A 22,124-nucleotide genomic window follows, 5' to 3' on the forward strand; every position below is an offset into this window, starting at 1 on the left:
AACTCTTATTTCTTTTTCTTGGTTAATAAATCTTTAGTTAATTTATTATAGGATCAGCTACAAGTATCCTCTTTGGTGTATGATCTAGGGTGCAATTGACCTGGGTAAGTGACCAGTCCTTTGGCCCTGAGAGTAACCTGAGTGGTGGTGTGATATTTGGTGTAAGGGACCATCTATCACAAAGTCAAGCTTGCCTAAGTGGCAAGATAGACCAGAGTACTCAAGGGGATTGTCTGTGACTCCATGTTAAGGCAGTTACAGTGCTTAGGAGTTCACACTTATTACTTGGTTGGTGAAATCTAAGTAGAGAACTCACAACCAATTTGGGTTTGTGCCCTGCTTCTTACCAGACTCCCCTGAGCCTGGTACTCACACTCCTGAGCCACTCCGGGCAGCTTGACAATTACATTGGCCAAAAGAGTTTTAGGGGCCTTCTACATCTGGAATCCTTATGTGCAATTTATTTCCTAAATGAGGTGACTCTTGGGCTTGCAGTAGAATTTTCTGTCCTCTCAAAATTAGGGTTTTCACTTGAACCAATTTGTTTATTTGCCTTCCACATATTCTAAGCCCTGCCACAACCAGGAGAATCAGTTGCACATGTTTTGTTTTTTGAGGCATTGAAATTCTGTTTATGCAAAACTATGGGATCTTGCTTTGCTGTAAGTCTTCATTTCCATTTGTTGTATAATAAATGAATAAAATGATAGATGAAGTATTCTGTGTGGAGGTGGCTGAACTTTTCCAATGCGTCTTAATTAAAATATATAGCTTGTCTTCTCATCTTGTGCAATGGGCTGGGGAATCAGAGAGACAATCAGTTCTCTGAACGACTTCGCTGACTGGCAATACATTGTAAGATAGGAAGTAGAGCTGAGGGGACAGAAGCCGAAGTAAAAAAAAATCTGTTTGTTTCAAACAAATTGATTTTTAATTTTTGTTTTTGTGAAAGTGAAACTCTCTCCCCCCTATAAAGAATCATTTTGAATGGACAGAAACTTTATGATAGATTCAAAGCAATTTTCTTTTTGACTTTTTTGTTTTGGTTTGGTCATTTTGGGGTGTCTTTCCTGGGTGTGTGATTAAATTTAATTGGAAAATTTTCAAAATGGAATGCTGTTTCAAAACAAAAAGTAAAAACAAAACATTTGAAAATGGCCAAAATGAAATGTTTCCACTAGGGCTGTCAATTAATCAGTCATCTCATGCGATTAACTCAAAAAAATTAATCGTGATTTAAAAAAATTAATTATGATTAATCTGTTTTAATCGCACTGTTAAACAATGGAATGCCAACTGAAATTTATTAAATATTTTGGATGTTTTTCTAAATTTTCAAATATATTGGTTTCAATTACAACACAGAATACAAAGTGTACAGTGATCACTTTATATTATTATTTTATTACAAATATTTGCCCTATAAAATGATAAAACAAAAGAAATAGTATTTTCAGTTCATTTCATACAAGTACTGTAGTGCAATCTCTTTATTATCAAAGCACAATTTACAAACGTAGATTTTTTTTGTTACACGACTGCTCTCAAAAACAAAACAATGTAAAACTTTAGAACAGGGGTCGGCAACCTTTCAAAAATGGTATGCTGAGTCTTCATTTATTCACTTAATTTAAAGTTTTGCGTGCCAGTAATACATTTTAACATTTTTTAGAAGGCCTCTTTCTATAAATCTATAATATATAACTAAACTATTGTTGTATGTAAGATAAATAAGGTTTTTAAAATGTTTAAGAAGCTTCATTTAAAATTAAATTTAAAATGCAGAGCCTCCCGGACCGGTGACCAGGACCTGGGCAGTGTGAGTGCCACTGAAAATCAGCTCAAGTGCCGCCTTCTGCACACATGCCATAGGTTGCCTACCCCTGCTTTAGAACCTATAAGTCCACTCATTCTACTTCTTGTTCAGCCAATCACTCAGACAAACAAGTTTGTTTACATTTACGGGAGATAATGCTGCTCCCTTCTTATTTACAATGTCACCTGAAAGTGAGAATAGGCATTCGCATGGCACTTTTGTAACTGTCATTGCAAGGTATTTACGTGCCAGAAATTATAAACATTCATATGCTCCTGCATGCTTCCGTCACAATTCCAGAGGACCTGCTCCCATGCTGATGATGCTCATTAAATAAATAACGTGTTAATTACATTTGTGACTGAACTCCTTGGGGGATAATAGTATGTCTCCTGCTCTGTTTTAAAAACATTCTGCCATATATTTCATGTCATAGCAGTCTCGGATGATGACCCAGCACATGTTGTTTGTTTTAAGAACACTTTCACTGCAGATTTGACAAAACGCAAAGAAGATACCAATGTGAAATTTCTAGAGTTTTGCCAGTATAATTGCATTTACAGCTTCTGCCAGCAGAGTTATGTCGAACGGGGTTCACACCTCTGCATACTCCTGGTGGTGCAGCTATGTTGGTCAGAAGTCTGTAGTGGAGATGCTGCCTAATTTAAAGCAGTCCTGAAGATGCTACGACATTTGATTGTACTCAACCCAAGATTTAAGAATCTGAAGTGCCATCCAAAATCTGAAAGGGATGAGGTGTGGAGCATGCTTTCAGAAGGCTTTTAAAAGAGCAACACTCCGATATGGAAACTACAGAACCAAAACCACCAAAAAGGAAAATTAACCTTCTGCTGGTTGCATCTGACTCAGCTTATGAAAGTGAACATGCGTCAGTCTGCATTGCTTTGGATCGTTATTGAGCAGAACTTGTTATCAGCATGGACACATGTTCTCTAGAACAATGGCTGAAGCATGAAGGGACTTATGAATCTTTATCACATCTGACATGTAAATATCTAGCGACACTGGCTACAACAGTGTCATGTGAACACTTGTTCCCACTTTCAGGTGACATTGTAAACAAGAAGTGGGCAGCATTATCTCCTGCAAATGTAAATAAACTGATTTGTCTGAGTGACTGACTGAACAAGAAGTAGGACGGAGTGGACTTGTAGGCTGTACATTTTTACATTGTTTTATTTTTGAATGAAGTTTTTTAGTACATAATTCTACATTTCTAAGTTCAACTTTCACGATAAAGAGGTTGCATTACAGTACTTGCATGAGGTGAATTGAAAAATACTATTTCTTCCTGTTTTTTATAGCACAAATATGTGTAATCAAAAATAAATATAAAGTGAGCACTATACACTGTGTTCTGTGTTGTAATTGAAATCAATATATTTGAAAATGTAGAAAACATCCAAAAATATTTAAATAAATGGTATTTTATTATTGTTTAGGAGTTCAATCAATTGCACGATTCATAGATTAATAGATTCTAGGGCTGGAAGGGACGTCGAGAGGTCATCAAGTCCAGTCCCCTGCCCTCATGGCAGGACCAAATACTGTCATGATTATTTTTTTTTTAATCACTTGACAGCCCTAGTTTCCACTTAGTTGAATTCAACCCAAATTCACGAATAGTTTTGGAGCCTCAAAAGTGTATTTTTCAGGAAAAGTACTATTTGCCAAAAAAATATTCTCCCAGCAATAGTAGAGAGAGGGGGTTACAAAAAACAAAAGAACCTTTGTTCTGGGAGGATGAGGAGGAATAGCTTAGTTGTAAAGAATCATGGAGGACAAAGTGACCACTTCAGAGAAGGAAAAATTACAGGCAGTCTAGTGAATTTTACTCCTTTGTGCCATGTTAGCTTGGCACAGTTGTTCTGCGTACTTCAGCTAATCGGGGAGGACCACTTAAAGGGATATTATGCCTGGCTTGCATGCAGTGCTTGTAATGAAAGAGATGCTGGGGCTCAATCAATTAGGTACCGGGGATCAAGCAATTCTTTTATATTCATAACTGAGGCAGCAAGCCCAGAGGTGCCGGGGCTATGAACTGCCAAACATAGAGGTGCCAGGGTTCAGCCCTGGCATAAATTAAGCATTGCTTGTATGCCACCAAAGCCTAGAAAAAACTGACTTCCTTTGACTTGTGCTTTGTAGATTCCAAATGAAGTTTTTGCTGAAGTAGAACCCTGTTTGCCCTTGATCATGCTCTATTTCTGGAATGTCCACATTATTTAGGGAGCTCTGTTTTAAAACCATTAGAAAAATAGCATTTTTTTTGAAAGGGAAAGAAATTAAAGAACAGCCTACCAGTAAGTCATTAATTAATTGATCTTTGTTACATGATAAAGACTTAGATGAGCAAATCATCTAAAAGACCTTGAACTGCATGCAAACCTTTCGTAAGTGGGTGCACCTGACTATGAGACCATGTTCCATAGGAGTTACTATTCTGCGAGTTTTCTCAGGATTGAGCTAATGCTTTTTACACAGTAGTGTAACAGACATTTGAAGAAATCTGCATATGTATGTGCAGGGCTTAGGAGACCATAAGCACTTTCAGTCTTTTAAATCTTGATGCTGTAACAGCGAAGTTGCAAATAGGATGGAATGGTAAGAACATTTCAGAAAAGGATCAAATGTCATGCTCCGTTATCCTAAGTTCACCTGGAACACAACATTATTTCTGATGGGCCTTGTTCCCATCTGCCTCCCTCCCCCAAGAGATTTACTATCTTAACACAAATGTGCAGTATTTAACAGGCTAAGGGAGTAGGAGAAAAGAGCCTTCACAATAACAAATTACTGACAAATTATCATCCGTCATTACTGAACAAGAATGACTGTGCAATTAAAATCATATTTGTGCTTTGAAATATTCCCCATCAGACCTCCACAGTCTATTTTGGTTTCCCTTTTCTGTCTTTTGTGTTTAAGGGTGGAATGTACATTTTCCAGCTGTTTGACTCCTATGCAGCCAGTGGAATGTGTCTTCTTTTTGTGGCTATATTTGAATGCATCTGCATAGGCTGGATTTATGGTGAGTTACTGAAGACTGCTACATTATTGTATGTTTATGGAAGTCATACACTTATGGCCTTAGTTTTAGGACCAGATTTAAAGTGACGCATGGCCCTTGTCACACCATGACAAGGGCCTCCACGGCTCTGTCCTTGTATTATGGCTCCACCTCCCACTAGTCAGTGGCAGGAGGGGACCTCTCCCCTCCAAAGAGGCAGGCGCAGGGCCAGGGCTTTCTTTCCCTCTGGGCTTCCAGGAGTGGTAGCAGGGGTCCCTCTCACTCCCTGGCCAGAGAGGCAGAAGTGTCAATAGCAGGGGCCCAGCTCTTTTTTCTAGCTATCTGCAGACTCAGGCAGACATCGTTGCCTTGGTTACACGCAAGCCACCTTTTTAAGCTTCTCTTTGTGGCAACAAGGGCTAGAAACTTTTATAAAATGAAAGCTGAGATTCTGATGTCACATGTCCTCAGAACCAGGGCCTTAGGCATGAGCTGCAGCCTCTATGCCTTAAATGGCCCTGCTCAGACTGATATTGACCAGAAGCCATTAGGATTTGGCAGCTGGTTGGTCCCTATTTCCCATTGGGCAGACGCATATCCCCGGCACTGCCTTTCCTTTCCAGCCTTGGTGTGCCGGTATTCAGGGAGCACAGTGAACGTATTGTATGTCCACCCCGGGAAGGGCCTCGTCACAGACATGTCCCTTCTAACTCTTCTCATTTCCAGGCTAAATAATCCTAATCTTTGCAAAACTGATTGCTCACAGAAACATTCTATATTCACTTTTGGTTTGTTTTGGGTTTTTTTTGGGCAGGCAGCAATCGCTTTTATGATAACATTGAGGATATGATCGGGTACAGACCACTGTCGTTAATTAAATGGTGTTGGATGGTCCTAACTCCTGGTATTTGTGCTGTAAGTATTAATCGGAATAAATTGGTCGGGAATGCTTAGGTTTTCTGCAGATTTTTTTCCATATGTTTGAGGCTAATGAATTACAGAAATAGAGACGTAATCATCATGGCATTTAGCATATATTTTAATTGAAGAAGCTTACAGTAGATTTGGTAAGAATCAATGTTAACTTCATTTTTCCCTCTGCACATAATTCTAATGCTTCCCATAACAGGGAAAAGCAAACTCCTTAGTTGGACATCTGGGATTTGTGCACACAAATATGAGCTTTTGCACGTGCAAAAGATTTCACATGCAAAACTGCGGGTGCAAATGTAGAGATTGGCTCAAGACCAATAATGTTGCCCTTATTTTCTAATAGTGATAGATTTGAAACTATCTTGCTCATTTCTCCTATCATTTGGATTACCAGACCCAAAACTTAATCTCTGCTGTGCAGTTATGCTTTGCCATCAAAGTGCAAGTTTTATTGTCAAGTGAAAGTTAAATAGGATTTAAACTTGAAAGGTGGCTCACTTCTGTTGCAGGAACTGAGATGTAAATTATTTGAGATGGACATAATAAGGGATATTGGTGTGTCTCTCTCTGACTTCAAAGCTTACACTACTTCAGATTCCTGGGGGAGAGTAGACTGCCTGTGCAGCAACTGTATTTTTTTCCCTAGACAGTATGGCTTCAAACGTAGGTAATGTATTTCTCCCTTTATTTCAGGGAATCTTCATCTTTTTCCTGGTGAAATATAAGCCTTTGAAATACAACAATGTTTATACGTATCCAGACTGGGGCTATGGGATAGGCTGGATGATGGCCCTCTCATCCATGGTTTGTATTCCTTTGTGGATCTGCATTAAGTTGTGGAAGACAGAGGGAACCGTTCTAGAGGTGAGACATATTTTTGGAATGCCATTCATTTATACAGAAGTGGGTAAAGGAGCACGACCCCTTCTCTTCTGATGACTAAGCACAGCTCAGACCAAAAAAGAGCATTTTTCTTCGTATTATGGTCCACAGATCCGTCACGATGGTCTGTCCACCTGTTTGCAGGCTGGGGCAGAAACATATTTGGTGGTCACTGGCTCCATGGTTATGCTCTATCCCATGAAGTTCCCTCCAGTTTTCTCTCCCTCCACAGCAGCTGGTGGCTCATTGAGTCCTCCCTGCTGCAGAGTTTGTCTAAGGGAAATCCCAAACCTTATTTCATGCTTTTATACTAACAATTCAGCTCAATACTGTGTCTGAGGGCTGCATTTGGTTTCAAGGAGATGGTCATGTCAGCTCCGCCTCCCCCTCTGAGGTGTTTGCAGTGTTTGGTGCTCTTGCAGGCTGTATGTCCCTTCATGCCCCCAGAACGGTAGAATGATGGGATAGGCATTTCCTGACACATCTAAAAGACTGGGAAAGTATAAGGCTGTCATTCCCAGTGGTTAGTGCAGTCACCATGCTGTAATTATTGGGCTATAATGCCCAGCTGCTGCTCTGAATCACCAGGCCCTAATGTCAAGATTATTGTTCCCAGCCTGTGTTGAAGATTGCCTCCTTGGTTGTTCACCAAGGCAGGCACAACCTCGGTCCCCTCCTTTTGGAATGAAAACTCTCTGGAGGCATCAGACCAACAATGAGAAGTAAACAACAAATATGAATGGTCTTTGGACACTCTAAGTGCTCCCACCTGCTTTCCCAAGCCATGCTAACATGGGCAGCCAGTACTGCAGGCATGATCCCTTGCAACCTAAAAATTATATGTTTTACGGCTTCTTCCTTGAAAAGGGGGAAAAGCGGAATTCAGGCCTGTTTCATTCACGTATGTGGGGCTTTGTTCATTGGGATCAGACTCTCAGCTATTTTAGTGACGCAATAAGAAACTTTATAGAAAGCTGAGGCTATTCAGCATCATCAGAAAAGTCAGCTTACACTCCTGACTTTTGCCTGAGACTATAGAAAGGAATATACAGGTTGAATGGCAAGATGAAGCAGTCCATGAACTACAACAGGACAAAATACCTCATTGTAAGTGATAGCTAGAACATGCACAGGGTCAGCAGCTGCCTTCTGTTTCCTCAGGTCAGCATGTCTCCTAACCAGTTGTGTCTGGAGTTAGACTCCCAATTGATGCCTGACTATCTCAGTCTGAGAGCAAAAGAGTTACTTATAGCTTTGATCAAATAAGGACCTAATCCTGAGGGGTTATCCCATGGAGCTGTGCAGGAATTTCAGGAACCACTTTGCCCCAGTCCCAGTCTCAGCAACCCATGGACAGGAGACACCATGAACGAAATTATCCATCATCTACTTCAGAACAGAACATTGCATCCCATTCCCAATCCTATTTCTAGCCTCAGAGAATCAGAGACAACCAGAGAAGGACCCTGTCTAAAACATCTAACTAACTTTCTAATAGAGGCTTATCTTCAAAGCATTTCCATTTACCATCCTTAGACAATTCATATGTTTTGCTGGTGGATGGCAGACTTTTTCTTTTCTTAACTTTGGTTGTTACTGTTTGATCTTACCTGTGCTCCCAGGGTATCTCCCCAGGATCTTGGTAGCAATAATATTGACTTTAGGGACGAAGAAAATTCACATATCACTTCCCAGATAATGTTTATGATCAGGGTTCTGTACAGCTGGAATGCTGAAGCAAACCCCCAGACTGATACAGTTCCTGGAGTATCTTGGATTCAGGACAGACAGACACGTGTTGCCATGGAAGGCCTGGGCAAGAGACGACTATCTTCATGTACAAGGTCTCATCTCAGAAGAATGCTATCAGAAGGTGAAGATAGGCATAATTGAAAACAACAAATGGTGTTAGGAGAAACAAAAATCCAATTCTTGAAGCTATTGGGAATTCTGTTCTCATACACAAGCATGCTTCAGCATTTTACGGTTCATAAGATACCTATACAGTAAATCTGAGTGTCAACTTGCTATCTGACTCCATCTCGTCTGTTGGCAAAGATCCAGCTTCAGCTGTATATTCGCCTATCCCACAAATGGTGAATGCAGAGAATCAGATTTTTACTTTTTTAAAGGGATCTTCCCAATTCAGTTTTGGGAATGGGTACTAGGAAGAAGGAGCACAGCATCCACCAGTTAGAAGGCAACGACTAATTGAGGTCTGAAAGCACTGTTCTGTCCAGGGGTAACAGGCCTATTCTGCTCATGACAGTCAACATGTCTGATTGGGTTTTCATAATAACTAGGAAAACCATAATCAGTTCTACCCTAGAGAGAAACCCTCCTGTTTGCGTGGAGCAAAGTTTCTTATCTCTGTGTGCACTGCCCATCAAGGGGGAGATTAACACCAAAATGTATATGGCAGAAGTCAGATTAACAGAGTGACTGCTACACCCAGAAACATCTGACTCTTTGTAAGTCAGTTTGGTGGGCTGGTGTTTGACCTCTCTGCATCTGGAACAGCAAATGGAGTGTCCTGCAGTCTCTCTGTGTCAGGACCCAAGATGTGGGGTGACATTTCCAAAGCTGGGTAAGGTCCCTGCTGTATGTCTTTGCACCTTTTGGATGTTTCTGTCTCACAGAGAAGGTGTAGTTTTGCAAAACCCAGTTCTCTTTCCTGGATCAGACAGCTTTACAATGAATACACCGCTACCTTGATATAATGCCATCTGATATAACACAAATTTGGATATAACGTGGTAAAGCAGTGCTCTGGGGCGGAGGGGAGGCTGCACACTCCACTGGATCAAAGCAAGTTCAATATAACATGGTTTCACCTATAACGCGGTGTTGGGATTTGGTGGTTCCCAGTGAGTCTGATGCTGGGTAGAAATCATGGGACTTCGATCCAATGCGATTCAATTCAATAAAGCTTTATTCAACATGTGCACAAAGAGAGCCCCTGGTATAAAGAATCAGGCAAAGTCCCTCCAGCAAGGAGCCCCTCCCCTTGCTACTTTATAGCACATGGTGCTTATATAACAAGTTATATAACAACTTACATAACATGAACCTTTAACCAATCAGAGTTAAACAATCCCATATATGGGTTTGTTTATCACATGCTCATAGTGCTCCAGTCCACATGCCAAGCTCACACCCCTCCCCGTGGCCTTCTCCAGAATGTTGCTAGGCCGGTGAGCCACAGCATGCTTCCCTATGCATAAGCACCCTGTAAACCACATTTTATTTAAAATAAACACAACCATACCCTTCAGCTCCCCCATTTGGTTTTAGGGCTAAGAACAATTCTTAGACCCCACTAACACCACTTTCTTGTATTTATTAGGAGCAATAATTGGCTTTATTAACACAACTATAATTTTAGGAACAAATAAACTAATACATAATATTTACAATAAAATAATAAGTTCTTATGCCATTGCGAGAACACAACCCAAATCCATTTCCATTTGTTTTTGTTTTTACAATGGCAAACCCTTTTATTCACTGAATCAGTGTAACTGCCCTACCACTCCTTTCAATATTTCTTTTAAAAGGCTTAACACAATAGGAAGAACTAGATATTTAAGCAAGGCTTGCCTGCCAAAGTTAACCACTCACATTCACACCAGAAAGTGGAGTCCTTTCTCACTGCTGTATCATCCATTAACTTACGTTACATGCATCATTAAGTCAGATCCCAACATTTGAGATAAGGCTTGTCCTGACTTCAGGTTTCCCATACACAAAACCCATCCTCCCAGGATGGAACATTGGTCCCGTGGGAAAGCCATGTAGTTATCTCCAGCCCTTGTTACGCAGGTGTCTGTGACATGCGAATGGAAGTGTGTGCCCTGGCTGAGCCTCCAGTTCAGGAATTAACATCCCTTCAAGGATGCAATGACCATCTCAACATACCCCTGTTATCGATAGGGACCACTCCCCTGCCACCATCCAAGGTGAAGACATTCAGTTCTCGAGAACCACAGCTCTTACCCTACATTGCACTTGTGGCACGAGTGAGTCTCCTAGCAGGGCTGCAACTTTCATGTTGAACACCAGGATGTTACCATGCCAGGATGATAACACAATTTTTCCACATGCCTAGACCAATGCTTGCTCATACATTTTAGTAGTTCTTAATAGAGGGCTGAGTACATCAGTGAGGACCTGACCAACTGTTGCTGAGTTAAGGTAATATCTAACTTGATTAGACGTGAACCCCACTCTTACCACAGTAACCTGTCATTCCTGCTACTAACAAATCTTAACCCAGTCCCTAGTATTAGATTTGAGTGATGGCATTTACAACTGATCCAGTGGCTCCTCCCCAGGTAATTACATCAATAAAACACTGAGAGCTACTGCAGCATTATTAAGATGACACCGCTTAAATAAACTTTCAAGTTTCAGAAACCACTTAAACAATTAGTAGACTACAAAATTCTTGCATTAATTTTAAACTGGGAATATCAAATGCAAACACTTAACAATATTAAGAATGGTGCACATGACAGGTGCACCCAAACTGGAATTCCAGTGACCTGGGCTGCTGAAGGAGTTACTAAGAGAACTGTGTGAGGCCCAGTCCAGGCTGGTTCAAATGGTCGTTTCCTATAGGCTTTCACCATCACCTAATCCCCAGGCTGCACCTCACATGTGTCCTCTTCGCCAGTCTTTGAGTCTGGTTCAGTTCGGGGGTCCTGTGAGACACACTGCGATAACAATTTGCAATATTCAACAAGCTGGTCACCCATGACATACAATTCCCACCCCCCCTCCAATGCACAGATTTCCTGGCATCCTCATCGCCCGCCCTGTCAGCATTTCAAAAGGAGATAAGGAATGTGGATTAATAGGACTGGCTGATGTAGCTAAAATATTGAGGACTGAAATAATTCCCTGATGGGGACTTCCATGCTTCATTGATAATGACCAAGGTACTCATTTTACAGGAAAGGTGATGAAAACTGTATGTAGGGCACTAGGAATCAAACAGAAATTCCCCTGTCCCTACCATCCCCAAAGTTCGGGATTAGTAGAAAGAGCTAACGGAACCATTAAAAACAAATTAACCAAACAGATGTTTTCTGTTACAGGGAAAGACTGGGTCACCAACCTGCAAGTGGTTCTCATGTCTATGAGAGCCAGTCCTACTAATCCACATGCCTTATCTCCTTTTGAAATGCTGACAGGGCGGGCGATGAGGATGCCTGGAAATCTGTGCATTGGAGGGGGGGAATTGTATGTCATGGGTGACCAGCTTGTTGAATATTGCAAATTGTTATCGCAGTGTGTTCACAGGACCCCCGAACTGAACCAGACTCAAAGACCGGCGAAGAGGACATATGTGAGGTGCAGCCTGGTGATCAGGTGATGGTGAAAGCCTATAGGAAATGACCATTTGAACCAGCCTGGACTGGGCCTCACACGGTTCTCTTAGTAACTCCTTCAGCAGCCCAGGTCACTGGAATTCCAGTTTGGGTGCACCTGTCATGTGTAAAAGTAAAGAGTAGCTGGCCCTATGAGGAAAGAGGGGTCTCAGTCTAGACCAAGCTGGATGAGCAAGCATCTCAGAGAGGTGATTAAGAAAAAGTAGAAAGCCTACAAGGAGTGGAAGAAGGGTGGGATTAGCAAGGAAAGCTATCTTAGTGAGGTCAGATCATGTAGGGATAAAGTGAGAAAGGCTAAAAGCCAAGTAGAGTTGAACCTTGCAAAGGGAATTAAAACCAATAGTAAAAGGTTCTATAGTCATATAAATAAGAAGAAAACGAAGAAAGAAGAAGTGGGACGGCTACACACTGAGGATGGAAAGGAGGTTAAGGATAACCTAGGCATGGCCCAATATCTAAATAAATATTTTGCCTCAGTCTTTAATAAGGCTAATGAGGAGCTTAGGGGTAATGGAAGGATGACAAACGGGAATGAGGATATGGAGGTGGATATTACCATATCTGAGGTAGAAGCCAAACTTGAACAGCTTAATGAGACAAAATCGGAGGGCCCGGACAATCTTCATACGAGAATATTAAAGGAACTGGCGCATGAAATTGCAAGCCCGTTAGCAAGAATTTTTAATGAATCAGTAAACTCAGGGGTTGTACCGTACGACTGGAGAATTGCTAACGTAGTTCCTATCTTTAAGAAAGGGAGAAAGAGTGATCAGAGTAACTATAGGCCTGTTAGTTTGACATCTGTAGTATGTAAGGTCTTGGAAAAAAATTTGAAGGAGAAAGTAGTTAAGGACATTGAGGTCAATGGTAATTGGGACAAAGTACAACATGGTTTTACTAAAGGTAGATCGTGCCAAACCAACCTGATCTCCTTCTTTGAGAAGGTGACAGACTATTTAGACAAAGGAAATGCGGTAGACCTAATTTCCCTCGATTTCAGTAAGGCATTTGACACGGTTCCACATGCGGAATTATTAGTCAAATTGGAAAAGATGGGGATCAATATGAGAATTGAAAGGTGGATAAGGAACTGGTTAAAGGGGAGACTACAATGGGTCGTACTGAAAGGTGAACTGTCAGGTTGGAAGGAGGTTACTAGTGGAGTTCCTCAAGGATTGGTTCTGGGACCAATCTTATTTAACCTTTTTATTACTGACCTTGGCACAAAAAGCGGAAATGTGCTAATAAAGTTCGCGGATGACACAAAGCTGGAGGGTATTGCTAACACAGAGAAGGACCGGGATATCATACAGGAAGATCTGGATGACCTTGTAAACTGGAGTAATAGTAATAGGATGAAATTTAATAGTGAGAAGTGCAAGGTCATGCACTTAGGGATTAATAATAAGAACTTTAGATATAGATTGGGGATGCATCAGTTGGAAGCAACAGAGGAGGAGAGGGACCTTGGGGTATTGGTAGATCACAGGATGACTATGAGCTGCCAATGTGATATGGCCGTTAAAAAAGTTAATGCGGTTTTAGGATGCATCAGGCGAGGTATTTCCAGCAAAGATAAGGAGGTGTTAGTACCATTATATAAGGCGCTGGTGAGACCCCACCTGGAATATTGTGTACAGTTCTGGTCTCCCATGTTTAAAAAGGATGAATTCAAACTGGAACAGGTTCAGAGACGGGCTACTAGGATGATCCGAGGAATGGAAAACCTGTCATATGAAAGGAGACTCAAAGAGCTTGGCTTCTTTTGTCTAGCCAAAAGAAGGCTGAGGGTGGATATGCTTGCTCTTTATAAATATATCATAGGGATTAATATTAGGGAGGGAGAGGAATTATTTAAGCTTAGTACCACTGTAGACACAAGAACAAATGGGTATAAACTGGACACTAGGAAGTTTAGACTTGAAATTAGACGAAGGTTTCTGACCATTAGAGGAGTGAAGTTCTGGAACAGCCTTCCAAGGGGAGTAGTGGGGGAAAAGACATCTGGCTTTAAGATTAATCTTGATAAGTTTATGGAAGGGATGGTATGATGGGAGAGCCTAATTTTGGCAATTGATCTTTGATTATCGCCAGATAAGTATGCCCAGCGGTTGGTGATGGGATGTTGGATGGGATGGGATCTGAGTTACTGCAGAGAATTCTTTTCTGAGTGCTGGCTGGTGAGTCTTGCCCCCATGCTCAGGGTTTAGCTGATCGCCATATTTGGGGTAGGGAGGGAATTTTCCTCCAGGGCAGATTGGCAGAGGCCCTGGAGGTTTTTCGCCTTCCCCTGCAGTGTGTGGCATGGGTCACTTGCTGGTGGATTCTCTGCAGCTTGAGGTCTTCAAACCACAATTTGAAGACTTCAATAACTCAGGCATAGGTTAGGGGTTTGTTATAGAAGTGGATGGGTAGGATTCTGTGGCCTGCTTTGTGCAGGGGGTCGGACTAGATGATCACATTGGTCCCTTCTGACCCTAGAATCTATGAATCTATGAATCTATAAGACTGCCCCAGCATTGTTCTTTAATTCAGACAGCTAGTCTTTGTAACTGTTGTAGCATTCATTTCCTAAGTGAATTCAAGAAAGATTCTTTCTTTGGTTAAGCGTCAAAGTCCAAAGACAATCTCAGGGCAAAGTCATGTCTCCTGTACTGAGAACTATTAGATGGTCATCCATTCTTAGCCAATGTCATTTCCTATTTTTTGGGGGGGAAAGGGGGAGGGGGAAAGATGTCTTCCCCACAGCTTAGTGCTTAGGGGAAGATGGAGGAGAATTATATATAATCCATTTAGTCTCAGATGCCTATATTTATAAAATAATCCTGCTTCCCTCCCTGGAGCCATACTGAATGAAATCGGATTGTAATGGATCTGGGGACCTTAGCATGCAAAATAGCAAAATTTATCCATGCCAACCTGAAAAATGTCCTTTCTTTGAGTAATAAAATCCACTGATCTGGCACACCCTGGAAACAAACAGATCATCCAGAAAAGAGATGGAAATTGACATATCATTAGGTGCAATTTATCATGCTTTGCATTAGGAGAAATTGTTGTGCTTTTCCTCAAAGCATATTTAGCACTATCCGTAATTCAGTAAAGAGATTGGAATTCTCTTGGCTTTGGAAGCTATCTCACCTGGAGGCAACTTTAGGAGGCAGGGCATTCCTCTGCTGCCAATGAGTGACAGGTCTGACTCTGTCCCAAAGCTGCAAGCAGGCTGCAGGACCATTATAACCAATCTGTGGAACTTATTTCTTAAATAAAGGATATTTTTAGGGAAGCACAGATACAATTTGCAACTGTAGCTTCAGTTCTATATTCAGACCCCCTATGAAAGGCTCTTGCATATCTGATTTAATACTTTTCTCACTGCGTCTTGCTGGATTGCATCAAATTCACCTGCATAAGTGGAGCCTTAGTCTTTGTGCTCACCTCTGCAGAGGAATGAATATCTCCCTGCATCTATTGTAAAACTAAGCTTTTGGTCAAGCATATGAGGGTTTGCTTTCATGTTCAAGCCCTTGGATTGGAATGCTGTGGAAGGGAGTGGTGTGATGTGCAGCTTGTTACACCAATTAATTGTTCCAGTGAAATGAAATGAGCCTGCAGAGAAGAGATTTTCCATAAATATTCCTGCTATGAGGAGATGATGATGTTTCTGGCTGCATGCATGTACGTTTCTGTTTGAGAGAGAGAGATAATGTCTTCCATTTTCTCCAATGTTTCAGAAATTCAGGAAGCTGGTCATACCTAGCCCAGATCTGAAGATGAGAGGGAAGTTTGGAGCAGGGGCATATGCTGCTACAGTAAATGATTGTGATGCCAAACTGAAAGGTGATGGCAACATTTCAGCCATCACAGAAAAGGAGACACATTTCTGAAAGAACTTTCTTTTTTGTGTGTTACTTTTTGTATAAATAAATAAATAAATAAAATACTTCACTTAATTATAGAGGCTGCTTGTTTTGCACAAAATTTATTAACCAGTTAATTTTAAAGTGAACATTGTATAGTTGTTTACAATGATTTTTTAATTTTTATTATTATTATTATTATTATAAGTAATGATTATATAAAAGAAAAATGAACTAGCATAGTACTGTATGTTAGTGATGACTTGTAATATGGTGATTTTAGTAAATGTTTTATAGACATTAGAAGGACCTGTATAATGTGCTGTAAACTTTTCTATTTGTTTTTTTTGGAAAGCATGGTGTTGTATAAATATATCTGTTCTAATCTGTAAACATTTCAGACCATTTCAGCTACTAATGTATGTCTATAAAGGTGGTCACAATGTCCTTTTGTTTATATTGGAGGGACTTTTGGTGGACTAGTAACTCAGCTGCATCGTCTTTCTATCTGAATGTGGGATTGAGCCAAAGCCCACTGAAGTCAATGGGAGTCTTTCCCATTACCTTAAAAGGGGCTTGGATCATGCAGTTTGTGAATCAAACTCTGCACTTGAACCGTGCAGTCCTTTTGTCCGAGTCAGGACTGCAGGCTCCAGCCTTGTACTTGGCAAAGCACTACTCTCATGGTGAGTACTCTTTCTGGAGCCTAAAGGAAATGCCACCTCATCAGTGTCTTCCCCCATTCCGGAACTTCTCACTACATCCAGGTATCGAAATATGGAGGAATGAGTCCCCCTTTGAATGACTATTTTCCTGGAGATGTCTAGAGGCTGTTTATTTAAGAACTCTGAAGTGTGTTGTTGTGGAGTGGTGTCTGATCTCACCTATGCTGCTCCCTGGAACATCTGAAGCTATTCCATGTTGTTTATGGCTAGCTAAAATTCCCTGCATTGTGTTGTACTTCTCCCATTCCCTGAGTTGAAATGTGTTTGTCTTTGCTTGTAAAACAGAAAGGGAGTCCCTAGGACAGTTTCTTTAGCTGGAGAGGATCTGAGAAAAATGGAACTCATTTTAGAGAGATTCCCCCCCTCAAATGAAATCCAGAAATAAATTATGCCTATCTAGAGCACTTGTATGGCTCTTTTAATCTTCAAAGCACTTTTGAAACAGTACCAAACACAACTGGAGCAGTTGGCTCCTTACCTGCCCAAAAGCCCTGTGAGGTAAGTTATATAGGGCATGTTTTGCAGATGGGGCAATTGAGACAGGGGATGTGACTTGCCCAAAACTAAAAAGAGAGTAGGAACTGGGTTTTGAAATGATAATTGGGCCACAGGGGTTCCCAATTAACAGTCCCAAGATCAAAACACTAGACTATCTTGTGCTCTCTCCCTCTGTCAATATTGCAAACACCACTACTAGACAATTTCTTTTCCCTCTCCCCTCAGGCTGACAGGATACATCTGACACAGTGGCTGGGTGGGAAACTGGTGAGTTTACTGTCTCACATAGGCTTGCCTCACCAGCTAATGTTCAAGCAACAGCATAACAGAATATTGGAGCAACGTCACAGCACCCCATGCTCAGACGGGTTGAAATTCACCCATGCTCAGAAGCCCAGCACAGGGAACTATTAGGAAAAGCTTAACTGGGACTAGAGCGGTACAGAGGCTTCATGTGGGCTGACTGCACAAGGGTGGATTTCATTCCTAGTTTCTAGTATATCTTAACATTACACAGAGATGTATAATATAGATTTGACAATTTAATGTGATCTTAAGATAATTTGCATAGCTCCTGTAAGATATTCAATAGAATCATATATCCTCAAATCAGATTATGTAATCTATATAATTTAATGGTCTTTTGGTGGGGAGAGGGAACTGAAGAGATTATTCTTGTATCAGCCTAAAACTAATCCAGTTTTTTTTGTGGGACTGGTGACTTTGGATGCCTTAATTTTTGGGTGCTCAACTAGAGACGGGCCTGACTTTCAGAGAGTGGTGATCATGCACCTTGTGAAAATCATCTTTCTTTAAGGAGCTCCAGCTGGGCAAACAAAAATTGAGGTGGCCAAAATCACTAGTTACTTTTGAAAGCCTTGGCTGGGATATTTACTGAAGAGAAATGTCATCAAAATTAAAATTGCAGCTAGAGCTAGTTGTAGAAAATATTGAGATGCAAGTCCATCCTACCTCTTGATGTGGAAATGTATCCACCCAAGAGTTCAGAAATCAGTGCCTCTTCGCAGTACTAGCAGGTCATGAGAAATACATTCTGTCCAGCATCCTTCTCTGGTCCTCATTCTTGTTCCTCCACTGAAAGGGCCAGACAACTAGCTCATCAAAAACAATTTGCAATCTGTGGGTCCCCTTGCCTAGGAAGGCATTCTGTATCTAGTCTCTCCAAATTATCCTGTCTAGTCTCTACTCATTTTCTAATGAGTGTTGAAGCGTCTAGAAACCCAAGTCCACTGCTTTGCTAGGGCCTGAATCTGCAAACCCTTAATTGTGTAAAGAGTCCTTACTCTCATGAGACCCATTAACTTCAATGGAGCTACTCATGGAAGTCAAGATTACTCATGTGAGTTTGCAAGAGTAACCATTTAAATGTGCCAATTTGTAAGACAGCCACCACGCCAACTGTCCATCCCATAGAAATGGGATGATAATTCCAGGTAATTCAGGGTAGCTATTTAAATCAAAGCACATTTCACCACTGGTGACAAAGTGAGCCATGCATTTTAGCTTGTTTATCCACTTTGGACTGTCATACTCATCCAAATATCTCTACAGGTACTATGGAACATGCTTCCTACTCTGCTGCTATGAACCATTTCACCAATAGCTTTATACACATACATATGGTTCGGCATGGTCTAAAGCATTATACAGAATTACTAATGTGATGTGCTTGTAAATGTGTGCTTGTAATACCTGACCCATTTAACACTTTACTGATTTGTTTTTTAAGATGTGTGAGGTTGGGGTTTTTTTGTTTGCTTTGTTTTTTTGGAGGGGTGGGGGGCAAATTTCCTACTAGTATTTGTGAACTTTTTTAAAAACAAAATATGAAGGAAAAAAAGCAATTATGTCATTGTGATTACTTTTTTTTTGATATGCAGTAGAAACAATATTTTCCTTTTCTGAGTATTTGCAGTATTCTGGAGGAAAAAACAAAACAAAATCCAAAAATCGAACAACCACAAAGGTTTATGTACAGTTTTACACACACAGAGGAAAAAAAATTGATTTGGTATTCAAAGGGCACCAAGTTTTGTCTCCTTACTCATATTTTTAAATTAAAGGAAATGGGCAAAACCGTATCTGGTATCCTGGTTTATATCAATGTCTCTCACTAAGTATTTATATGGCCCTCATAATCACAGTCACTGATATATTTTATCCTCACAACACAACAGGTATCTCTGTTTTACAGATGGGGAGCTGAGACACAAGATTGGTTGACTGACTTGCCCAAACTTACCCAGAAAGACTGTGGCTGAGTCCAGGTCTCCTGAGTCCCAGTCTTGTGCCCCATCCACTCAATCCTCCTTTCTACTCCAAATATAACTGCCTCTATCCTGAGAATTTTTCCTGTGTCACTGTCCCACATGCCTAGTGAGATGATAATTTAGCACAAGCTGATAATTTTGCATATCAGGCTGATTAAAAGTTCTGATAGATAAACTGTTCCCCATCCTCAGAAGTTGATATGCTCTGTGCACCTATACTCTGCCATGGGGAAATGTCAAAAGAGTGGGAAGGTTGGGTTGGGTTGGTTAATGACCCACATGGTCAGAGGATTACCTGACCCTTATACTTGTGTTCAGTGAAGCCAAAAAGGTCTGACTGGACCAGAAATTCCATAGGAACATCTTTTTTGGTGGCTTATGGACACTTACAATTCCAGGCCTGGCTGGAAAATGAAAATGTAGAGCTGCATGAAAACACAGAGAAAACAATGTTGGTTATAGTTCTTTGAACCCTTAAAAAGGGTTGGTTAGGACTCATTTTGAGGGATGGATGCTGAGCCAGCTGTTGGCCTTCCTAATACTGTGGTCTGCACTGATGTGTGGGAGCTAGCGATAGAAATGCTTTTTTTTACAAAGAAAAGTCAGTCTCTAGCCCGTTTCCTCATACCGTTGAAAACATAAACCAGTATAAAATATTTACCACAGCTAAAAGGACAAAACAGCAGGGCTCCACACTTGAAGCAAGAGGATGGGTGATGTGCCTAAAGATTTCCTGCCTCAACACCCTTTTTATGTCAGTTTCCCAAATTGTTTTATCTTACCCTGTGGACTGTGACCATTTCTTGACTTCTCTTAAAACTCCTACAACAAACTCACTGCTCTGTCATGTGGCCTGCCATTGCCACTTCCTTGCTAGGTGGTAATCCTGGATGGGTACTAAGTACAGTCATTGCTTCTTGGTCTTCCATTCTCTTTTTCTGCATCTCTACCTTCTTCTCTTAGTGGACACCACCATTGCCATGATAGTTGTCCATCCATGGAAAAGAAGGACTTGAGCTTGTTTGCCATCACCCATTAGCAGAAACTAAAATCTCATACATTTTCTCACAGAAGGATCAAAAATCTGGTTTAAAAGCCAGGGACATGTTCTAGCCAATAACTTTTCCTCATGATATTATCATGCTAAGTATGCCTTCTCCTACATAGAGACTAAACTGAATGACTGCATGTCAGAGGACCTATACTTGTAACGGCTAGTGATGAGTCTCCTTCTGCCCAAGGGGACAGGGAGCTGTGCTTTTTTGACTAAGAGGATCACTGTTGCTCTTGTGGAGTGAGTGTGCAGCATAGTGGAATCAGCAGGTTGTAGGAGTGGATTTGTTACAGTATAACAGGGCCTGCCTTCCTCTAAGAGTTGCCGATGGATATTAAGTTAGTCAATGTAGTTAACCATCTATCCATCTGTTCCTAGGCTCTTACTCACTATGGAGTTGTGCTGCATGTTCGGCAGCTTTTACTCAATGTTATTGTAAATCATAACCTTTTAGTGAAAAGCCCTGGTTAATCCATCGTTATTTTAATAAAAACACCCACTGTTCTCTTATGCTGTGCATGGATGACTCACTCTTCCCTTCTCTCCCAAAGGGTGAACAGTCTTCCAAAAAGGCAGAGTTAGTGGCATGCCATGCTCGAAAGAGCAGGCTACACATATTCACACAACCCCAGGGGCAGTTCCAGCTTCAGTTCATGCCATTTGTGTGGAATATAGCTCTGCTCTGATCACTAACCACCATCGTTAAGCATGGCATCCACTGAATCATACGCAGGCACATGTGCAAAGCCAGACCTAGAAGAAGGCAAGACAATGCTAACATTCAATTTTATTGTCTCGCCTACTTCTAGTTCTGATTTTGCATATGTGCCTCCATGTGATTCAGTGGATCCCATGCTTAATGATAGTGGTTAGTGATCAGAGCAGAGCTATATTCCATCTAAATGGCCTTGTATTAGTTGTACTATCTCAAGTCTTCTCCATTTGGAAAACATTGTATCCTGCTGCTTATTCTAATGTGGCAGGAGTCAATGTAGTTGCTTCAGCAAAAGGGCTGTCAGTAGGAACGAATTCAGTTGTGGGATTAGTGGTTCAGTCTGTTGCTGCAGAGCATCACAAAGAGGTCCTGCAGTTTTTTTAGTGTGCCTTATAGAAATATAGTGGTTCTTTTTAATAGGGGCTCAATCTGCTTCAATATAGTCCCAGAATTAGGTTTGAAAAAAGAAACATCTGAGCATCAACAGAAAACTGCCCATGAATTCTCTTAATTTTAGTTTGTTTTCCTGTGGAATCGGTTTTGTTGCTTGGATTTAAATAGCCCCTTGCAGAATTTGCAAACATTGCAGCATTGAGCTAATGCCTTAAAACCTGAAAGGGGAAACAGACAGTGATGATAATGGAAATAGATTGGTCTGTTTTCATTGTCTCAGCAGAGAGAAATACAGCAAGGAATGAATGGCATTGAACTGGACTTTAAAAATTTGTTTCCATTTTAGTAACCCATGGCATATTTGCCAAGCCTCCCTGTCTGAGCCCCAAGATTCTGGCCTGGGTCCCATGGAGAGGCTAACTTGTCTTGAGGCAGTGTTCTTCCTCCATCTCCTCCCAGCTTCTAGTGGCTGCCTCTCTTCTTCCTCCCCCTGCTGCATCTTGCTGCTCTTCCTGTGGATGTTGCTCTGCTCA

At 41.1% G+C, this 22,124-nt stretch overlaps 1 protein-coding gene across 2 annotated transcripts in view; it reads left to right on the forward strand.

Moving 5' to 3' along the window:
• SLC6A11 (solute carrier family 6 member 11) overlaps nucleotides 1-18,945 on the forward strand; it is a 205,308-nt gene extending 186,363 nt beyond the window's left edge. For both annotated transcript variants that reach the window (XM_030570048.1, XM_030570047.1), the window contains exons 12-15: nucleotides 4,766-4,868; nucleotides 5,662-5,762; nucleotides 6,474-6,644; nucleotides 15,790-18,945. In XM_030570048.1, coding sequence (XP_030425908.1) covers nucleotides 4,766-4,868; nucleotides 5,662-5,762; nucleotides 6,474-6,644; nucleotides 15,790-15,942 — 528 coding nt within the window. In that variant the 3' untranslated portion in view covers nucleotides 15,943-18,945. The remainder of the gene's footprint in view (nucleotides 1-4,765; nucleotides 4,869-5,661; nucleotides 5,763-6,473; nucleotides 6,645-15,789) is intronic.
• The last annotated feature ends 3,179 nt before the right edge of the window (nucleotides 18,946-22,124 follow it).

This window comes from Gopherus evgoodei, chromosome 7 (genome assembly GCF_007399415.2).
Source record: "Gopherus evgoodei ecotype Sinaloan lineage chromosome 7, rGopEvg1_v1.p, whole genome shotgun sequence".
NCBI classification, from domain to species: Eukaryota; Metazoa; Chordata; order Testudines; family Testudinidae; genus Gopherus; species Gopherus evgoodei.